Here is a 20,374-nt window from a genome sequence, read left to right on the forward strand (position 1 = left end):
CATGTGGATGAGAAACAGGCACCTGAGGTTCAAGTCCCCAGGTCACACAGCCAGTAGAGGTGGAGCCAGGATTGACCTGTAGGAATCTGAGGCTGGAGCCCCGGTGCTTTATAGTGTTGGGGGCTGTAGAGGAGGCAGATTCTGAGACCCCTGAGGAGACTGGTGAGGTGAAAAGAGCAATGGTCTTCCATCCAAGGACTAACCAGGCCTGACCCTGCTTAGCTTCTGAGATCTTATCTGAAGAAATAATTGGCGACTAATACCTTCTAGGTGAAGAAGAGCTGATCTTCCTAAAACAAGGGACTTTGGATAGGCTGACTAGATCTCAGTGGATGGACTTGCACTGGAGAATGTCTGGGGACACTGACTTGACACAGTGGGCCTTAACAGGGATGACAGAGTATTATGGGCTTCATTGGTTGGGGGCGGGGAGCATGGGAGAGTGTCTGTGGGGACTCGGGTAAAAAGTTGATTAAGATTGTTTGAGATCTTCTGTATGAAATACACAAAAATTCAATAAAAATAAATTTAAAGAAAAGAAAGAGCAATGGTCTAGAAGTCAGGTTTCAGGCTTTGCCCTGACTCTGGGTATGCATTCTTTGGAGGGGAATTTGGGAACTTGCTTTTAAATCCACTGGCCAAGTCTTTTCCAGCCCTCCTGTTCTGTGGTTGTGGAATTTCAGTTTTAGGCTAGCCACATGCTGCCTACATTACAAAGCACCCACTTTACACTATAGGGAATTCAGAAGCTTTGTGGTCAGGCTATGGCATAACAGACTAAAACTTTATTTTTTTAATTTTTAAAATGTATTTAATAACCACATGATTAGAAGAAGCATTTCATTACAGCTTTAACATATTTCCAGGGCAAAGATGCATCTCTTTCAAAAGTGGCTGTAAATTTTTAGGTTCACAGTTTGATTAATACAGTTATACAATATTGAACTCAGTATAAACCCCGTAAGACATAAATTGAATGAGTTTTTAACCTTTAAAAAAGATCTCCATCTCACTTTAAAATATACTGTTTCCTAAAGAAAAAACTATTTTTTTGCAGTACTGGGGGTTGAACCTAGGGCCTAGTGCATAGGAAATAAGTACCACTGAGCTGTACCCCTGGCCCTTTTCATACTTTTTCTTTAGAGATGGGGTCTTACTAAGTTGTCCAAGCTCAAGTACCACTAGATCCAACAAAACTTAATTTTTGTTGAAACAATACTTGAATGTAAATTTTACAAAGGCCCTGAGAAGTTAGGATTCAAAATGAAAGTCCTCTGCCTGCTTCCCTCACCCAGTTCCCCTCATATAGGCAGCTGCCTTGGACATTTTGGTCGGTTTCTTTCGGTGTGTCTGTAAAGCTGTGGCAGTGGACTTGTGACATTGGTTCTTCTGCACCCCGTGTTCTCTGCTCTTCTTTCCTTCCATGCTGAGAACTGGTGAGCACAGAGGCCAGCAGAAGGACACAGCCAGCTGTCTGGAATGCTGCGGTGGGTGGCTGCCTGCCACAGGCGGATGCAGCGCCAGATGATCTCTAGAGCCTTACAAGGCTGGGCCATGAACTTCTCACATTGCCCTGATTCTAAAACCTATGCTACTTATAAAGTGGACCTTGCATTTCGAAACAGTGTGGCTGGTAGTTGAAATGCTGCCCTGGCAAATACGCACATGGTTGTATGTCTGAAATGATAGCTCCCCCCCCCCACCCAAAATAAAGTTGAAGAAATAGTTAAACCTCTTGGTGTAAACATGGAAGCAGTTTGCTTGTGGTTGAATTCAGTGAAACCTTGTGGCTTTTAGCAATTCTGCCTCTTCTTATGTAATGAATCCTGTGGGTTCCAGAACACATGTGTGGCCACAACTGAAAAAAGCCCTGAGCCTGTCAGTCTCTCCAGCCAGTTCCTGCAGAGTGGCTGTTCCTGAAGTCCTTCCTTACGACCTTGCCCGACTGACCCTTGTGCTGGGTGGTTGAGGGGCTGGTGTGTTTCTGCCTCTGTTTGTGGAGCTTTGAACCTTGGACTGTTGAAACATTCCTTTCTAACTGCTTTAGCTTCGGTCTGATGGCCTGGGCCTGTAACATGGTAGAAGGGTGAACTGAGAAGGGTAATTTCCAAACCTGCAAAATAACTGTCCCATATTGTTAGAAACCGTTGAAGGTTGTGAGAGATAAGATTGCAGGATTCAGATAAGACTTCAGAGCATGGGATAATGAAATGTAATGTGTGACTCCTGCATTAGACCAGGAAAGAACTTTATCTTTCTCCCTACTCTGTTACCACCCACCACCTTTTGGCTTGGAACTTGCTATGTAGACCAGGCTGGCCTGGATCTCACAGAGCTCTACCTACCTCTGCTTCCCAAGTGCTGGGATTAAAGGTGTGTACCACCACGCCTAGCTTCTTCTCTCTTTAATAGTTTTAAAAATATATATATGAGGCTAGGTGTGGTGGCACATGCCTTTAATCCCAGCACTTGGGAGGCCAAGGCAGGCAGATCTCTGTGACTTCAAGGCCAGCCTGATCTACACAGTTCCATGCCAGCTGGGGCTACAAGGGAGACCCTGTCTCAAAAAGACAAAAAACAAAAAAAAAGTATGAGTGTTTTTTCCTGCATGTATGTAACTGCATCCTTGTAGTACAATGCCTATGGTGGTCAGAAGAGGGGGATCTCATGGAACTGGAGTTATGAATGGTTATTGGCTGCCATGTGGGTACTGAGAACTGAACTTGGGCCCTCTGCAAGAACAACCAGTGTTCTTAACCGTTGTGCTATCTCTCCAGTTTCTCCCCCTTTTTCTTTGCCTCTTTCTCCTTTTCCTTCCTCCCTCGCTCCTTTCCCCTGTCCCCCCTCCCCCTCCCTCTTCCCATCTCATGGAACTGGAGTTATGAATGGTTATTGGCTGCCATGTGGGTACTGAGAACTGAACTTGGGCCCTCTGCAAGAACAACCAGTGTTCTTAACCGTTGTGCTATCTCTCCAGTTTCTCCCCCTTTTTCTTTGCCTCTTTCTCCTTTTCCTTCCTCCCTCGCTCCTTTCCCCTGTCCCCCCTCCCCCTCCCTCTTCCCCCCCTCTCAATTCTCCTGCTTCAGCCCCCTGATTGCTGGGATTGTAAGTGTGGGCCACCAGACTTCAGTGGGATAGTTGATCAGTGTGGATAGCCATAGATGAGATTAATAGCATTATATCAGTATTAATTTTTTGATTTTGGTCATTGTACTCTGTGCTGGATAGCTTTAGTGTCAACTTGACACCTGGGTTGAGGGAGCCTCAATTGGGGAATTGCCTTCATTGGACTGGCCTCTGGCCATGTTCATGGAGCACCTTCTTGATTTTTGAATGATGTGGGAGGGCCTAGCCCATTGTGGGTGGTGCCACCCCTGGGCAGGTGGGCCTGTATTGCATAAGAAAGCAGGCTGAGCAGGGGCCAGGGGAGTAAGCCAGTAAGCAGCATTCCTCCATGACCTGTGCTCTAGCTCCTGCCTCCAGATTCCTGCTCTGAGCTCCTACCTTGGGCTCCCTGATGAACTGTGACCCAGGACATGTAAGCCAAATAAACCCTTTCCTCCCCAAGTTGGTACTGGTCAGAGTATTTTGTCACAACAAAGAAGAAACAAACTAGGACACTCATACAAAGGATGATCTTCTCTTTAGAAAATTCATACCGAAATGTTGAGGGTAAGGGGAGGTCATGTCTCTACCTTAACCTCATTTTTCTCTGAGTCTGAAATTATTTAAAAAGGAAAATTGATAAGCCTTTCTTCCCATTCCCATTTTGACTGTGGAATTCTGCCACTGTGGCCCCAAGGAAGGCTATAACATGCTGCAGTGGGCTTGGGTACTTACCTGCTTCCTGGGAAGAACTTTTAGTTAAGTCAGAGCTCTAACCCAGAGTCCTTCTGTATGGAGGGAATGGGTTCTACTAAGGTCTTAAACATCTCTAGAGCCCTCCGTCATCTCAGAGGAGGGAAGTGCCCAGGAGGAGATGGTGGTGCTCCATGATGACCTCCATCTTGTTGGTTCAGAGCCATCATGGGCTGTGTGCGGCCAGGTAAGTGTTGGGGTAAGAAATAGGATCAGGATGCCAGGCATGGTGGTGCTCGCTTTAATCCCAGCACTCAGGAGGGCAGAGGCAGGTGAATCTCTGTGAGTTCAAGGTCAGCCTGGTCTACATAGTGAGTTCCAGGCTAACTGGGACTACAGGGAGACCCTGTCTCAAAAAAAGACCAAAATACGTACATACATACATACATAACATACATACATACATACATACATACATACATACATACATACAGGCTCAGGGACTGGAGAGATGCTCAGCAGTTAAAAGTACTGGCTGCTCTTGCAGAGGGCCCAGGTTCATTTCCCAGCACCCACATGGCAGCTAATAACCATCCGTAATTCCAGTTCCTAGGGATCCAATGCCCTCTTATGACCTCTATGGGCACCGCATGATACGGGTGCATTTACATGCATGCATGCATGTAATACACCCCTATATATATATATATATATATGTATATGTATGTGTACATATATATATAAAAAGAAAGAATAGGTCCTGGTCACCACAGTTGCTGAGGGCCTGGGTTCTGCCTGGGATCTATAGCTGGGTCATGCCGGCAGGGGTGTTAGACACCTGTGCTCTGTCCCACAGTTCACTCAGAATTCTGAACGGTCATAGGGGTCATTCCTGGGGCCTGAGGGAGGGAATCATTGATGGGTGTTTCCTAGGGTATTGTTCGTTTATGCCTCTTGTCCCCACACACTTATTTACACGCCTCTCATCCTTCAAAGGATTCCTCTGATTGACACATTTGATGACCACATGATTGCACATCACAAGCAAGAGCCCAGATATTCTGCTGTCACGGCTCCCCTCCTCTGCCTGCTCTTCTCTGTGCTATGTTCTTCATGGCTGTCTTGGCCCCTTCTCCTGGCTTCCTGTGTTCTGCTGCGTGGGAGACAGTCCCGGAGGAGGGAAGCAGTAGGTTCCACAGGCCTCTAAAAGGCTGTAAAAGAGTGAGTCAGGACAGGGAGTGTGACTGTGATCCAGTAGTGATGCTGAGGTTTCCCCAACTTAGGATCTTAGGGTTTTCTTTGTTCCTTTTCCTCTGTGACTGTGAAGTCTTTTCAGTGAAGTTCTTGGGTGAGTCCCACATGTGGAATGGGGCCTGTATAGTGGTTGGGAGCACTGTGGACTGTGCAGAGCTCACTCCCAGCCCCTGCTGCTCTTCATGCTGGCTTCCCACCTCCCACTCTGTCCCAGCCTGGCTCCTATGTCCCAGCCTGGCTCCTCTGTCCCAGCCTGGCTCTTCTGCCTCAGCCTGGCTCCTCTGCCCTCATACCTGGCTCCTCTGCCCTCATACCTGGCTCAATCTTTCTGGTTTACCTCCCTGGGCCCTTTTCTCCCCTGGCACAGTCAGTCATCTTCCACCTAGACTCTGATTGTCCTGGCTCCCCTTATCCCAGGGCTGTGGGACCTGGGCTGAGAGGAAAAACTGACAGGCTATGGAGGCAGCCAAAGGGCCCCAGGAACATGGTTCAGTCCTGCAGAGGGAAGGCTCTAGGACTACACCTGTGCTGTCCAGTATGGTGGCCACTTTGTGGTGTGACTATGGCTTCTCACAGATGGCTCTGTTCTCTCAGGCAACATGGAGAGCATGTACCTTCTGTCCTCCCAAGCACCGCATCAAGTGCTTTCTCTGTGTGTGTTAGTAGCAGCCACAAGTGCTCTTGAGTAGAAGATTGGATGGCGTAAAAAGCTCAGTTTGCAATGAGCTCAGTTTGCTTATTGTAAACAGTTCGGTCACCTCGTCACTGGCCAGTAAGCCATAATGTTTCAGTGGTGCCTTTTATCTGATTTAGAATATTCTTGCCAACAAGGACATGACTATCATTCTAGGCTTCTTTCCTGTGATTATTTCTGCCATGTGCTGGGACTGCATGTGCAGCTTGTTCCATATGTCTTTTAAATTGATTCTTGTTTTTTACTTAAGTCTGCTTGAAAAGGAAATTTTATGACTGTAAGTGGGAAGCCATCCAAGGAAAGGAAATTTTTTTAGAACAAGTTTTTTGTTTTTTTTTTTTAAAGCATAATATGGGCTAGAAGCTGGGTGTGGTGGCACACACCTATAATTCCATTGTTTGGGAGACTGAGGCAGGGAGATTGCTGTGAGTTTGAGGCTAGCCTAGGCTACAGAGCAAGATCCTGTTTCAAAAAACAACAAAACTCCACCAAACAAAAATAATATAGGCTGGGAATGTAGCTCAATGGTAGAATACTCGTCTTACATGTGTGAGGCCCTGGGCTCCATTCCTAGCACAACACACACAAATATGCACTTAGTAAAGTGCCAGCTCACAGGGGTCAGCTTGGGGATGCTTAGATGATTTTATATGGCTTGCATGGGCCTGTTTTGCTGACCAGCTTCTAACAGGTCCCTTCTCTGGTAGGCTGTGTGCCAGGCCCCCATTTCTTTAAGGAGGTTAGCACTGAAGACATAATGGTGCCAAATGGAGGCTTTCTCCCTGTCTAAGTCAGAAGGATGGGAAAAAGCTCCGAGGAGGAATCACCGCTGCTCTCTTACTCAAAGTACCGTGGTATTCTGGGTTCCAGATGAGTCTTTACAAAGCAGGCCCAAGGGTGGGCGATGGCTGTGGCATGGTGCCATGCAGCACACTTGAAGCTTTTGGGCCTCAGGTCCCCTTTAATCTCCAGCAGTCACCAAATACCCTGGAGAGCTTTGTTTTGTGAGGTCCCAGCAATATTTGCCATGTTGGAAATGAAATTTTTAAAGGTCTATATTTACTAAAATTGGAAATAAGCCTATTAAATGTTAACAGATAATCCATTTCATGAAAGAGACTCATTTTCCCAGACCCTCCCCCCCAAAATCAGTGTTTTTGTAAGTCCCTGTTAATGTCTGATTTAGTAGAAGAAAAGGTTCTGTTTCCACATTCCATACACCCCCTTTATTCTTTTACTGAGAAAGGATCTCATGTAGTCCAGGTTGACCTCAAACTCGCCATGTAGCTGAAACTTTCTGATCCTCCTGCCCCTGCCTCCTGAGTGCTGGGATTGCAGGTATGTGCCAACCCACCCCCACCCCCAGCTTGCTCTCTTCTTTTTTTTTTTTAAACTATTTTATTTTTGTGTTATGTGTATGTGTGTATTGCCTGCATGTAGGTAAAGTGTACCCGTGTCGTGCAGTGCCCACGGAGGACAGAGGAGATTGTTGGATCGCCTGGAACTGGAGTTATGGGACAGTTGTTAGCTGCCATGTGGGTGCTGGGATTTGAACCCGGGTCTTCTGAAAGAACAGTCAGTGTTCTTAACTGCTGCGCTATCTCTCTCCAGCCCCGCTCTCTTCTTTTTTATTTATTATTTTTATTTTATGTGTATGAGTGTATTGCCTGCATGTAAGTAAGTGCATCCATGTCATGCAGTGAGGTCAAAAGAGGGTGTCAGATCCCCTGGGAACTGGACTTTGGACAGTTGTTAGCCACCATGTAGGTACTGGGAATCGAACCTGGGTCCTCCGCAAGAGTAGCCAGTGCTTTTAACCACTGACCAAGCTCTCTAGCCCCTTACTCTCTTCTTTATAAAGAGTTTTATTGCCAGGCTTGGTAGTATATGTCTTTAATCCCAGCACTTGGGAGGCAGAGGTAGGCGGATCTCTGTGAGTTCAAGGCCAGCCTGGTCTACATAGTGAGTTCCAGGTCAGCTGGGGCTACAGGGAGACCCTGTCTTAAAAAAAAAAAAAAAAGTTTTATTTAGCTCACAGTTTTGTAGGTTGGAAGGTCCAGACTGCCTGTCTCAGCTCTGGCACGGGCTCTCTGGACTGCATCTCACCACAGTAGAAATGCTGTCTCTGTCTTTGTTCTCTTTCTTGTGATGCCACAAGTCACATGACCTCTGGAAAACTCCAGGGAATACTTGAGAGGATGAGGATGAGAAAGGAATGAAGCCAGCAAGATGGTAAAGGCGCTTGCCACCAAGCCTGAGGACCTGAAGCTCACGTAAAAGTGGAAGGAGAGAACCAAGTCCATGAAGCTTTCCTCTGACCTCCACGGGTGCACCATGGCATGTGCATACTCACACATACATCATGCATACATACACACAATTTTATTTTTTTAAATTTATTTTATGTGTATAAGTGCATTCCCTGAATGTATGTAATCTCACCCGTGTCATGTAAGGCCCTAGGAGGTCAGAAGAGGGTGTTGGATCCACTGGAACTAGAGTTATGGGCAGTTGTTAACTACCATGTAGGTGCTGGGATTCGAACCCAGGTCTTCTGCAAGAGCAGCCAGTGCTCTTAACTGCTGAGCCATGTCTCCAGAGCTCCATATTTTTTTTTTTAAAGAAAGCAAAGGAGCCCTTTATTAGAAAAATGTGTTCCAACTGCAGACTCCCTGGAAAGGTCTCAGACTCCTTTTCCCAGTGTTCGTGGAGACCACACTTAGAGACCCACCGGTGTCTAACATGAGATTCTTACCTACCGTGAGACCTCAGGTGGAGAGATCAGTCACCTGGCTCCAGCTGCCTTATCTGTGCGCTGGGGCCTGGTTCCTGCTGAGCCTGTCTTACAGGGTCATTTCCAGGTTCAACCCATGCCTTCGCGGTCTCTCCCCAAACTGAAGCTGTGTATTTATAAATGATTACCTAGGAGCCTTTGAAGTATGTGTCATCTATAATATGTAGAGTGGTTATTATTAAAAGGGTGCCATCCCATGTCATTATGTCACTTGATTCTGGGGTCACTGCTATGAAGGAAAAGGTCATCATCCTTTGTTTACAAGCGAGGTGACTGGGGCTTGGGTAAGCCAATTGGCCAGAAAACAGGGACTTGTCCCCAGAGTAGTGATACTGACACCCTGTTTCCAAGGCACCCTGGCTCTGGCCAGCTTGGCTTAGCTGCAGTCCTTATCTGATGTGGGGCTGTGTTTTTGACACAGTGACACATTCAAACAGGGAGACTGCCACTGTCAGCAATTCTCTGCTGTAAATTATGCTTCATCTGAGTCACCTGTGGTTTTCAGGCTTGAAGCTCTGAGACTTCATCCACACTGAGGAAACCGGTTTAGAACTCCTTGGAGTGCAGGCACGAAAATCAGCTGGATGGCTGGGCGTGGTGGTACACACTTGAAATGCCAACACTCAGAAGTGCAGGCAGGAGGATCATGGGTTCCAGGCCTAACTACACAAAGCCCTGGGTTCGATCCACACCACCATGTAAACTCAGTGCAGGCATACACCTGCAGTTTCAGCACTCGAGGTGGAGGCAAGAGTCATCCTCAGCTACATAGTGTTCTCGAGGCCAGGTTGGCCCTGTGAGACCTTCTCTCAACAACCCCCCACAAAAATGGGGAGGAGGGCAAAAATGGAATACCCAGTAGGATGCTGTCCTCTCCCTCGTGGCTGCTTACCTTCATGCTTGCTGGCTGATTGTTGAGGGTTGACCTCTGTCTGAAGATTGTGTTTGGTGTGGCTTTTCGGTTTGTGTCATCTGCTGACGTCCTGCTATGGAAGAGGATATTTTCGTCTCTTCCTGCCCCGTCTCCATGTCCCCACTGTTCCCATGCCCGGTCTTCCCACTCTTCTGTTGTTCCATGTCTGGCGATCACATTGCAGCAGTGTAGTGCTGTTCCAGTTGAGTTACACAGTGAATTATGATTACTTTTCTGTTTTGTGGTAGCATGCATTCTTCAATCATTCTGATAACATGATGTGTGACATGTTTGGGACATACATGTGGCAAAAAACTCAGTTATGCAAACCGAAGTTAAAAGTTTGGTTATGAGATGATTTAAGGTCAAGAAAAAAAAGTGGCAAAGAGAACAGTAGAGGGCCGGAGACAGAATCTCAGTGAGGAACCCAACCAGAAGGTATTCTGCAAAGAAAGGAGGTAACAGCCAGGCTGGGTGATTCCTAGCTGTGATCCTAGGGCATCGGAGGTGGAGGCAAAGGAGCAGGAGTTCAAGGTCATTCTCAGCTATGTAGTGAGGCTGTATTACATGAGACCCCACCTCAGAAAAACAAATCTTGCTGCCCCTGTCCCCAAACTCACCATGGTTCCCAACACCTTCATATGGTACATGTGCTCACTCCAACATCTCCAGCCCTCTCACCTGGCATGCTGGCCCCTGATCCTCCCAATACCATTTCTTTTCTGGCACAATGATCCCCTTGCTCGCAAGGCCTGGCTTCAGAGCACTCTTTTGTGGTTGTTTACATTGTATTTTTTGTGTGTATGTGTGTAATAGCATGTATGTGGGGTCAGAGGACAACTTGCCAGGTATTGGTTCTCTCCTTCACCATGTGAGTCCTGGGGATACAACTCAAGTCCTTAGGCTTGGCAGCAAGTGACTTACCCCCTGAGCTGTCTTGCTAACCTATTGTTTAATCTTTTTTTTTTTCAATTCCATTTTATGTTTGGGTGACACTTTTTCTTTGGATGGCTTCCTGGGTATGAGTCTGCCACAGTGTGCTTCCTTAGGTCTTGGGACTTACCACTCTGCATCGAATGTGCTTTACTTCTTGAGGTTAAATCTTACCTTTGCTATTTCCCAGCTCTGTGATGTTGAGCACATTACCTAGCAGCTGTGCCTCAGTCTCCTCCTTTGTGACATGTGGGTAACAAAAGTGACATCTCCCTGATATGCCTGTTAGTGGCTGCATAAGTTGATGGGATCTAAGCATTTATAGTTTACAGTGCTGCTGTAGGCCAGGCTGTAGCCAATCTCTGCACCCTGGAACCATTAGTTGTTTTATGGCCCTGGAACCATTGGTTGTTTTACATTTGTTTTCTCTCTTAGGTTTGTGTGTGTATGTATGTGTGTGTGTGTGTGTGTGTGTGTGTGTGTGTGTGTGTGTGTACGTACACAGGAGCAAGTGTACTTGCCTGTGCATGCACATGTGGAGGTCACAGGTAGACTTTGGGTATCTTCCTCTATCATAGCTCTCCACCTTATTTTTTAAAAATTTATTTCATAATTTCACATATATAATCTATATGTAATTTCTATATAATTCTCTCTATCTGTAGTTTGATCATGTCCCCCCACCCCTACCCCCATCCTCTCTTATCTTCCTTATCCTTCAGTCTTATTTTTTGAGACAGGGTCTGTTACCGAACCTGGAGCTTGCTGAGATTCACCTGTCTACTTTCACCCCTCTCTCCTAGCAACAGGGTTACAGATGTGTGTGTACCACTGTGCCAAGCTTTTATGTGGGTGCTGGGATTCCTAACTCAGGTCCTCATGCTTGCACAGCAAGCATTTTACCCACTGAGCCATCTCCCCAGACCCTTTAGTTTTTTGTTTGTTTTTTGAGATAGGAACTCATGTAGCCAAGGTTGGTTTCAAACTTAGTATGTAGCTGAGGGTTATCTTGAACTTTTGATCCTTTGCCTCCCAAGCACTGGGCTTACAGGCCTGTGACACTATAACTGTTATCCTTTAGTTTGTTTTGGGGGACAAGTTCTCACTATGTTTCTGAGGCTAGCCTGGAATTCACTGTATGGCTCAGGCTAGTTCCAGTCTTACTGCGTTCTGTTTTGGTCTCCCTAGTGCTGAAATTACAGGTGTGCCAGCAGGCTTGGCTTTAGTTTTTCTCACAGCCCTCCCTGTAAGATGGATGATAACTATTTGATAAGTAATAACAAGGCTCATAGGCCCCCCACACAGAAAGAGGTTCAGCCACTGCTAAATCTGTGTTTCTGATTAAAGTCCTGGGCTTCTGAGAGCAAGCTGTCCTCTCTTTATCAGAAACAGTAGAAGCTCTGTGAGGTTTGCTGTTCCTCGGGCTACCCCAAGGCCTCTGTGGCCCCTGCCCTGGAGAACAAGTCTAATCTCATTCTCTTCAGAAGGGACCTTTAGCAGCTGTGGCGGGTGATTCCAGGCCTGACCTCATAGGGAGGCCAGGATGATGATGGGGACAAAGCCTGAGTCAGAAGTGGGATTTAAACTCCGGAGCTCCCATGGGAGGCGGAGGCCACACCTGCACATTCTGGAAGGCCATCTCCAGCTTGAGGTGACAGGGAATGAGTTAGAAGAATTAATCTGAGTTTCCTTCACTGCCATGAGCCTCCTATGATTCCATGTGTGGAAACGCAGTCTTTGCAGATGGTGAATTGTGAGGAAGGCCCTTTCTAGCCAATGGAACAAGTGTTTTGCCAGCAGGGTAGCTGTTTGGTCTTGGGGAATCCCCTTGGCTCACCATCATGTGCTGTCCTTCCCCTGAGTGTCTGTTTCCCTTTTCTCAAGTTCATGTCTACACACATGCATGCAGATGCCCTCATCCCAGGCACAGCTCTATTGAGACAGTGCCAAAGTGAAAAGGCATAACAGGGCATTTTGGATTTGGGAAGTACTAACCAGAGCGGCCCCCCCCCCCAATGTGGATTCCTAGGCAATAGGACTAATTTCAGCCTAATTTTTCCTATTGTACCTCACAAACCTGGACTTTTAGGAGATGATTAAGCTAGGTACTGTCTACTTTCCTGTTCCTTCCAAACTCCTGGAGAAGCCCATCTGAGATGGCCAGCCACCTTTACCTCTTATTCTCCACATTTCAGACATCTGGCTCCCTTAAGTTCTTGCAAACACTTCCATTCCCTTCTTCCTCTCAGTTGAGTAAGGCTTCGACTGCCTGCTTGGGCTCAGGGTTTCTGCTCCCTCCCCTGCATGTCCCTTTGAGCTTCAGGCTTGTGTGGAAAACATAGGGTGGTTTTCTAACCCCCAACCTCCACCCCCCAGTAGTTGGTCTGGAGAGGTTCTCTGCTGCTCCATATCATCCTGGTGGTTCTAGAATGGGCTGGGACTCTTGCCTCACCCACCACACTAAAAGTGCCCTGGGGCACACTCAGGGTCCTGCTTGTGGTAAGCCTGTGCTCGGTGTTTAACGTTGAGTCACATGGTTTAGGGTTCTGTGGGAAATGGTGCAGTCTTAAAGATTGAAGCTGTCAGAGGCAACTGAGTGTTTTTCCCTTGATGACCCAGAACTAGCTTTTTAATGTACACAGCGATGGGACATAGTAGTCACTAGGCATATTATAGTTTTAAATTACAGGGTGTGGTGGTAAACGCCTATATCCCAGCATTGAGGGGGTGGAGGCAGGAGAATTGAGAGTTCAAGGCCAGAGCAGGAGTCTCTGAATGAATGAATGAAAAACTTAAAAGTAAGTTGCAGCTGGACATGGTAGTGCAGGCCTTTAGTCTAGCACTTGGGAGGCAGAGGCAGGCAGATCAGCCAGCCTGGTCTACATACTGACTTTCAGGCTATCTGGGGCTACATGGAGACTGTCTCAAACAAAAAAAAAATGCAAGTTGTAAATGCATTCCTCCAGTCACATGGCTAGTTTGACGTGCTCAGTAGTCTTGTATGGTTGGTGGCAGCCATAGGACAGTGAGGACCCTGGATCATTCTCACAGTGGCAGACAGGTTTTAGATGGTGTTGAGCCTGACCCTGTCCTACAGAGGTGCTGGTTTTGGGTCTCCATGATGGGCGGAGCTCTTCCTGGTGTTCAGGTAAAGCAGGTGTAAAGCAGGTGTTCAAAGCTTCCTGAGCCTGACGATATTTCCTCCATTTCCTTCTGGCTGTAGGATGCACGTCAGAAGTTCCGCTCTGTCCTGGTTGAGGCGACGGTGAAACTGGATGAGCTGGTGAAGAAAATTGGCAAAGCCGTGGAAGACTCGAAGCCCTATTGGGAGGCACGCAGGGTGGCGAGGCAGGTAAGACTGGTCTGCAGACATCTCCCGCAGCCTCTGCCCACTACCCCCCGCTGTGGTCTTTGATTTTCATATCTCCTGTTGAAGAGTAGAAGCACTTACCCTATGTGATGTGAAATGGCCATGGCTTTATACATGGCTGCATGTAGTTGGCCTTCTGTACCATCTCCACCTGCTCCATTCCAGCTCATGACACTATTAATAGGGCACTGGCATTTAGATGTCCCTGGCAAGGGACTGCCACCTTGTCACATGAGTTGCAGAGTTCTTTGAGTCGCAGAGCTGGGCTCACAGGGACTGTGAGTTAATGTGTCCAGAGCCCTGGGTGTGTGTGTTCCTTCCCAGGCTGCTTGAGGGGCACTGGGTAAAATACCTCCTGAGACACAGGCTTTTTGTTTGGAGGGTCCAGATAAGGAGTAGAGGAAAGGAGACCAGGAAAAAACATCCCATTGGGAAAGAAATCTGAAATCCTAAACACTTCTGGTCACATGTATTTCAGATAAGGGCTACTCAAGCTGTGCTCAGATCGCCGTTGCTGTTTTGGGGGAGAAGGGTTGCTGAAAGGTCCAGAAAGCGTCCCTGCACGGTTGTGGAAGTGGCTTTTCTACCTGAAGTTTCCCACCTGTTCCCCCAAGCTCAGGTTGTGGAGATTCCCCAAGCTCAGGGATCTTTGTGTGCAGGACCCTTTGAACTGTGGTCCTCTATTCAGGCCACAGCTCCTGGCTGTGCTGATGTCAAGCCTGCTGCCACCTCAAGGCCTTTGAGCTTGCTGGTCCCTGTTTGGTGTGGTCCTAATCCTGTTTTGTTGTTGGTTGTTTTGTGTGTGTGAATGTGTGTGCTGTGTATGTAGATTTCAAAAACTTTTATTGATTTTTTTGTGTGTGCATCTGCTTTTCTGTATGTGCACTACATGCATGCAGGTGCTCTCGGAAGCCAAAAGAGGGCATCAGATTCCTTGGCACGGGAGTTTTAGGCAGCTAATGAGCCACTCGACGTGGGTGTTGGAAACCTAATGTGGGTCCTCTGTGAAAACAAATGGCAAGTGCTCTTATCGATGTGGCATTTCTCCAGCCCCATAATCCTGTTTTTTAATGGCCCATTTTCCTGTCTCCTTCACATTTCTGCTCAAATACCATTTTATCCACATAGCCTTCTCAGGTTAATATATTGAAGATAGAGTTTACGTGTCTATAATGAGTGAACCTCCACAGACGAGGAATTTTGTCTGGGTCATTACCATGTCTGTCATGCCGGCCTACAGAAGGAATTCAAATACTGGTGAATTCATGAATAAACAGGTGATTGACAGCCTGGGAGCTACCAACAGAGCAAACATCCTCCCCAAGCAATGCTCCCATCATCTCTATTCCTCCAATATCTTTCCTGCTTGTAGGTGGCTTGGAAGGCAGAGATCTTGTTGGCTTTGTCCAAATCGTCTTTGATGGGTGGGGTCCCAGCTGGTGGCTGCACATCTGGAGTGGATTTCACATCTGTCCTTTTCTGTACCCCATCTCCTTTGGGAAAGGAGGTAGCTGGGAGCAGGGTTGGGAGATGCCTCATCTGCTGGGAAGCAATGCATGGAGGCATCTTCTTTTCATCCCTTCTCTTCATCACCAAGGACAGTAATCATGACCATCACGGAGTCACTTGGGCAAGCATTCAGTTATTAGGCATAGGCAGATAATGCCAGGTCCTGGGGGTGATTGACTCCTTATGATGGGCAGAGCCCAAGATAAGTGTTGAGGGAATCCTGGCCAGCTCTGAACCTGCAAAGCCCTTCTGTGACCTCCTTCCTGCTTGCCACTGGGGAAGGAGGGTCGGAGTGAACTCTGCCCTCAGCCCCAAGGACCTTTTCTCTAGCCTAGGAACTGGAAGAATGCTCAAAGGCGGAGGCAGAGGATGTTACATTTCATCTGTGGGTTAATGGCCCTCTCACCTTTCAGATGTTGCTTGGGGTCCTGTCCACTTCAGCTGCTGCCAAGTGGGGCTTCCTGTTTTCTTCCTGTGCCTAGTCCCCACCCCCTTCCTTTTGATATTTACAGACCCTTCCAACTGGGCCCAGCAAGGATGATGTCTGAGTCCTGCAGAACACTTCTTCCTTGTGAGCATTCTGAGCCTCCACATCCTTGAAATGCTGATGGTCAACAGGCCAGCATTGTTCTTAGGACTTAAATAAAAGGATGTGTCTGACGGTAGTTTGGGTTTCAGTGTCATTAAAACTTAGTGGTTAAGAGCACTGGCTGCTCTTACAGAGGATCCAGGGTTGGTTCCTAGCACCCACATGGCAGCCAACAACTGCCTGTAACTCCAGTTCCGGGGGTATCCAATGCCTTCTTCTGACCTCTGGGCATTGCATGACATAGTGCACTTACATACATGCAGGCAAAACACTCCTGAACATAAAATAAAAATAAATAGAACTAGGACTTAATATAGGAAATTTAAAACGAGTTCCATCCCTGCTGGATTTGTTTCTGTCTTCCCCTTCTCCCTTCCCTCCCCCACCTCTCAACCCCTCATCCTCTCCCTCTCCCTCGAGGTAGCTTTACATGTCTTGAATGCATCCAGCATCTCAGTTGCCATAGGGAACTTAACAAGGAGAAAAACCTCTCCTAGATGGACCAGTAGAAATTACAACTGTCCATCAAAGCTTTGCATAGCCTTTGTTCTCAATATCAAATCATTTTCCTGACCATGAATCACATCCTATCCTGTGATCCTAAAACTAAGCCCAAGTTCTGCCAAGAAGAATTAGAATATGTCATCGTTTCTGCTCAGAGCTGTAGACAGGGAACTGGCTTTGGTTTCTTTGAGAGCTTTTGTCCTTGGGCCTGAACTTGTTTTCAAGGTTGCTCTAAGGTATCTGCAGCCCATCTGTCTGTCAGCATCAGCGCTGGGGCGAGTGTGGTTTGACAAGGGTGTGCCTCGTGACTCAGGAATCTGAATGGCACAGTGTCTCCTCCTGCTCTGCTCTCTGGAGCCTGATGGTCCAACAGAAGCCTTGGACCATTTCATCACCGCAGCTCAATCTTTGGTTTTTATTGCTGGCTTTTTTTTTAAGTCTCTTTTTAAAAAATGGGCAAAACTCAAGCATAAAATTTACCATTTTAGCCATGTTTAAGCATAAAGCATGTAGTTCAGTGGCATTAACAGCATTTATTTTATTGTACAACCTGGACCACTGGAGCTTTTTCATCTTTTCAAATAAAGATTGCTGCTGCTGCTGGTGGTGGTGCTCTTCCTCCTCCTCCTCCTCTGCCTCCTTCTTTGTATTTTTTAAACTTTTTTGCTTTATTTTCGTTGTGTGTGTGTGTGTGTGTGTGTGTATGTGTTGCATGCATGTACCCAAGTGCACCTGTGTCATACAAAATGGCTGTGGAAGACAGAAGAGGGTGTTGGATCCCCTGGAACTGGAGTTATGGATGGTTGTTAGCCACCATGTGGGTGCTGGGATTCAAACTCAGGTCTTCTGAAAGAACAGCCAGTGCTCCTAACTGCTGAACCATCTCTCCAGTCCCTCTTTGTCTTTTTGAGACAGGGTCTCACTATGTAGCCCTGACTGGCCTGGAACTCACTATGTAGATCAGGCTGTCCTGGAACTCAAAAGATCTGCTTGCCTCTACCTCCCAATTGCTGGGATTAAAGGCGGACGCCACCATGCCTAGCTTCTGCAGCTGTATCCGTGACTGCTCACTAACTCCCCCTTACTCCCTTCCACAACCCTGTCAGCCATCCTTCTTCTGATTTCTAAGAACATGACTTAGAGATGCCTCAGGTGTTAAAGAATGTTCAGCATTCATGCATGGCTGGCTCATTTCAGATGGCATAATGTATATTCCTAGTGCTCATCCCTACTGTGCCCTCTGTCAGAATTCCCCTTGTTTAAAAAAAAATGTGTTTGTGGTATGTATGTGTATGTATGCCACAGTGAACAAGTGTGGGTCAGAGAACAGTTTGTGGGAATTGGTTGTCTCCTTGCATCATGTGGGTTCTGGGGATTAAACTCAGGTCACCAGGCTTGGCAGTAGGCACCTTTATCCTCTTAGCCATCCCACTGGCCCTCCCTTCCTTTTGGGGGTGAATGCTATTCCACCGTGTGTATTACCACATCTTCTTATATGCTCATCTGTCAACGTTGCCAGCCTTGTCATTTTTAAGTGGTTGCAGTGTGTCAGAAGAGGACAGAGCCCTTTGCAGACTGGAAGGGCAAATGTCATTGCAAAACATCAAGGGTCATTTGGTGCTCAGAGCTGCCTGTTGGCATTTATGGGGCCATGTAAGGCCATGTTCAACATTTAGCCTCCTTTAGAAGAGTGGCTAAGTGAGGAAACAGTTGAAATTTGTAGAATGACTTGGCTAGAAGAGACGCGGCAAAGCTTGGCCCATGGAGCCAGACTGCCTGGCTTGGAATCCCAGGTCACCACTTAGTAGCTGTGGAACTTTTGGAAGGTTTCTTAACTTCTGAACCCCACCGTCTCCATAAAATAGAGGTATCTGTCAGTTAGCTTTTGCCACAAACCAAACCACCCATGGCTTAGTAGCTTAAAACACTCATTCAGCTTATGGTTTTGTGGGACAGTTTCTTCTGATCCTAGGCTTGGCTGCTGATCTTATATGTATGTAGTCAGTTGGTTGTCTAGGAGGGCATCATCTTGGATAGCTGTATCTGTTAGGTGGTTGATGGTTGGTTGGTTGTCATCTGGGGTGGCAGGAGTGACTGAATGTCTCATCAAAGCCCAGCCTGGTCCTTTCAAATGGCTATTGGGATTCCAGGAGCAGAAAGGGCATGGTCTTCCCTGGTCTGCCTGCTTTATGTTAGTTGATTCCCTTCTGACTGGAGTAGGTCACATGGCCAGCCCCAAACTGGGAGGAGGAGAAAATGACCTTCACCTGCAAGGTATTATGGGCATCTGTATAATCTGCCATAGTGATTGGATCAGTACACATGAAGCTTTAAGATCAGAGAAATGTATTCTAGATTTATTTTTGTATCAAATATTGTATAGCTAAATGCCTCTGCTGTCTTAAAAATACAAAGATTAGGCCTGGTGTGGTGGCACATGCCTGTGATCACAGCACCCAGGGAGGCAGAGGCAGGAAGATCTCTGTGAGTTCAAGGTCAGCCTGGCCTACATAGTGAGTTCCAGGCCAGCTGGGGCTATGGGGAGACCCTGTCTCAAAAAGACCAAAATAAATAAATAAATAAATAAATAAATAAATAAATAAATAAATAAATAAAGACAAAGATTTAAAAAAAACCCATAACATTAGGTACCCTGGGATAGCGTAAACCTCAGATCATGGCTAGCTGGAAGGGGTGTATAAAGAGTGGATTCCACAAATGTAGCCGCTTCCCATCTTATCCAAAGCTTCATCATGTATTGCAGATGTTCTGTACTTTAGAGTGTCAACGTGTGTTCATGCCTGCAAAGTTCCTCTTCCTTTTTCTGGATGTATTGTACAGTTGACTCATTACTGAACTCATGGCTAGCAGCACTGCAGCTCACTCCTAAATGAAGCCCAGCTAACACGCATTTGCTCCGAGGCCTGCACACCCTTCTGTGTTTTGCAATGCTAGGAATCTCCGTGTCACTGACTGTCTGTGGAGGCTAATTTAAATAGCAAAATCAGCAAAAAGAACAAAAATGTGAAAAACGTGGCACTAATTAGACTGGAAAGGTTACTTGTTTACAGTGAGAGATCAGGAACAGAAAGTAGAGTCACCTCGGCTGGGACGTGTATGGGATGACCCAAGTGTTTGTGCATCTATGAGTGACCCGAAAACATCCCAAATATGGAATTGGGGTTAGTTACAAATAAAGTTCAGAAAGTAGGCACCTTTGCAGATACAGAATTGGTGAATGATGAGGGTCTACTGTGTTTGCCAAGTGAAGAAAAAGTTGCAGGGGCTCAATTGTTGCATGCCCACCCATGTGGGGAATGTGGTGAGGAGGGGTGCTGCCAACCAGGAAAGCCTGTGAAAACAGCATTAAGAGAGAGAGAGCCTATGGAAAGGACAGGAGAGCAGAGGTCTGACGAGGAAGTGGTGTGGGTGTGAACATGGGTGTGTCAAGGGTGGGGTGGGGGGTTGGGGAAGGGGGCGTCTAGGGAGCAGTGTGGACCAAGAGAGCATCTGGGAACCTGCAGTCAGCCGGGGTGGGGGGCTCCAGTCAGGAGTTTATGTCATCTTTGAGATATTTGATTTGAGGGATTGCTTGCCAGATGTGGTATCCCTATACGAATGGCAGCAGTTTTGTCTTGTTCTGAGGCAGGATCTTCTGTGTGCTGGGATTACAGATGTGTGTCAGCATACATACCAGCATACATGGCTCAGCAGCACCGTTTGGGCTCCAACAGTGTGTTAGATAGCACGCCTTCTCTTGGCGCACATGTCTTCCTTTTTTTCTTTTTTTTCTTGTTGTTGTGACTATTTTACAAATGGAAAAACTAGTCTTGGAGCTTAAGATTGCTTCTTGGGCCTTTAGCCCTACCTTTCTGGCCTGAGGGCCTCATCTGAGTGAACATGAAGCAGGTCAACCCCAAATGACTTAGTAGTTAGTGAGTGGTCAAGGTGGTGTGGCTGGCTGATATGAAGTTGTCAGAATAAGCCTGGCTTCTGGAGGGGGTGGTGGGTGGTTT

At 46.9% G+C, this 20,374-nt stretch overlaps 1 protein-coding gene across 1 annotated transcript in view; it reads left to right on the plus strand.

Annotated features, from left to right (window-relative positions):
* Positions 1–20,374, plus strand: part of Sh3bp5 (SH3 domain binding protein 5) — a 73,830-nt gene that overhangs the window by 12,839 nt on the left and 40,617 nt on the right. Inside the window, exon 3 of the mRNA XM_008849988.3 lies at positions 13,610–13,738. Coding sequence (XP_008848210.1) covers positions 13,610–13,738 — 129 coding nt within the window. The remainder of the gene's footprint in view (positions 1–13,609; positions 13,739–20,374) is intronic.

This window comes from Nannospalax galili, unplaced genomic scaffold, assembly GCF_000622305.1.
Source record: "Nannospalax galili isolate Female #2095 unplaced genomic scaffold, S.galili_v1.0 scaffold364, whole genome shotgun sequence".
Classification (NCBI taxonomy): Eukaryota; Metazoa; Chordata; class Mammalia; order Rodentia; family Spalacidae; genus Nannospalax; species Nannospalax galili.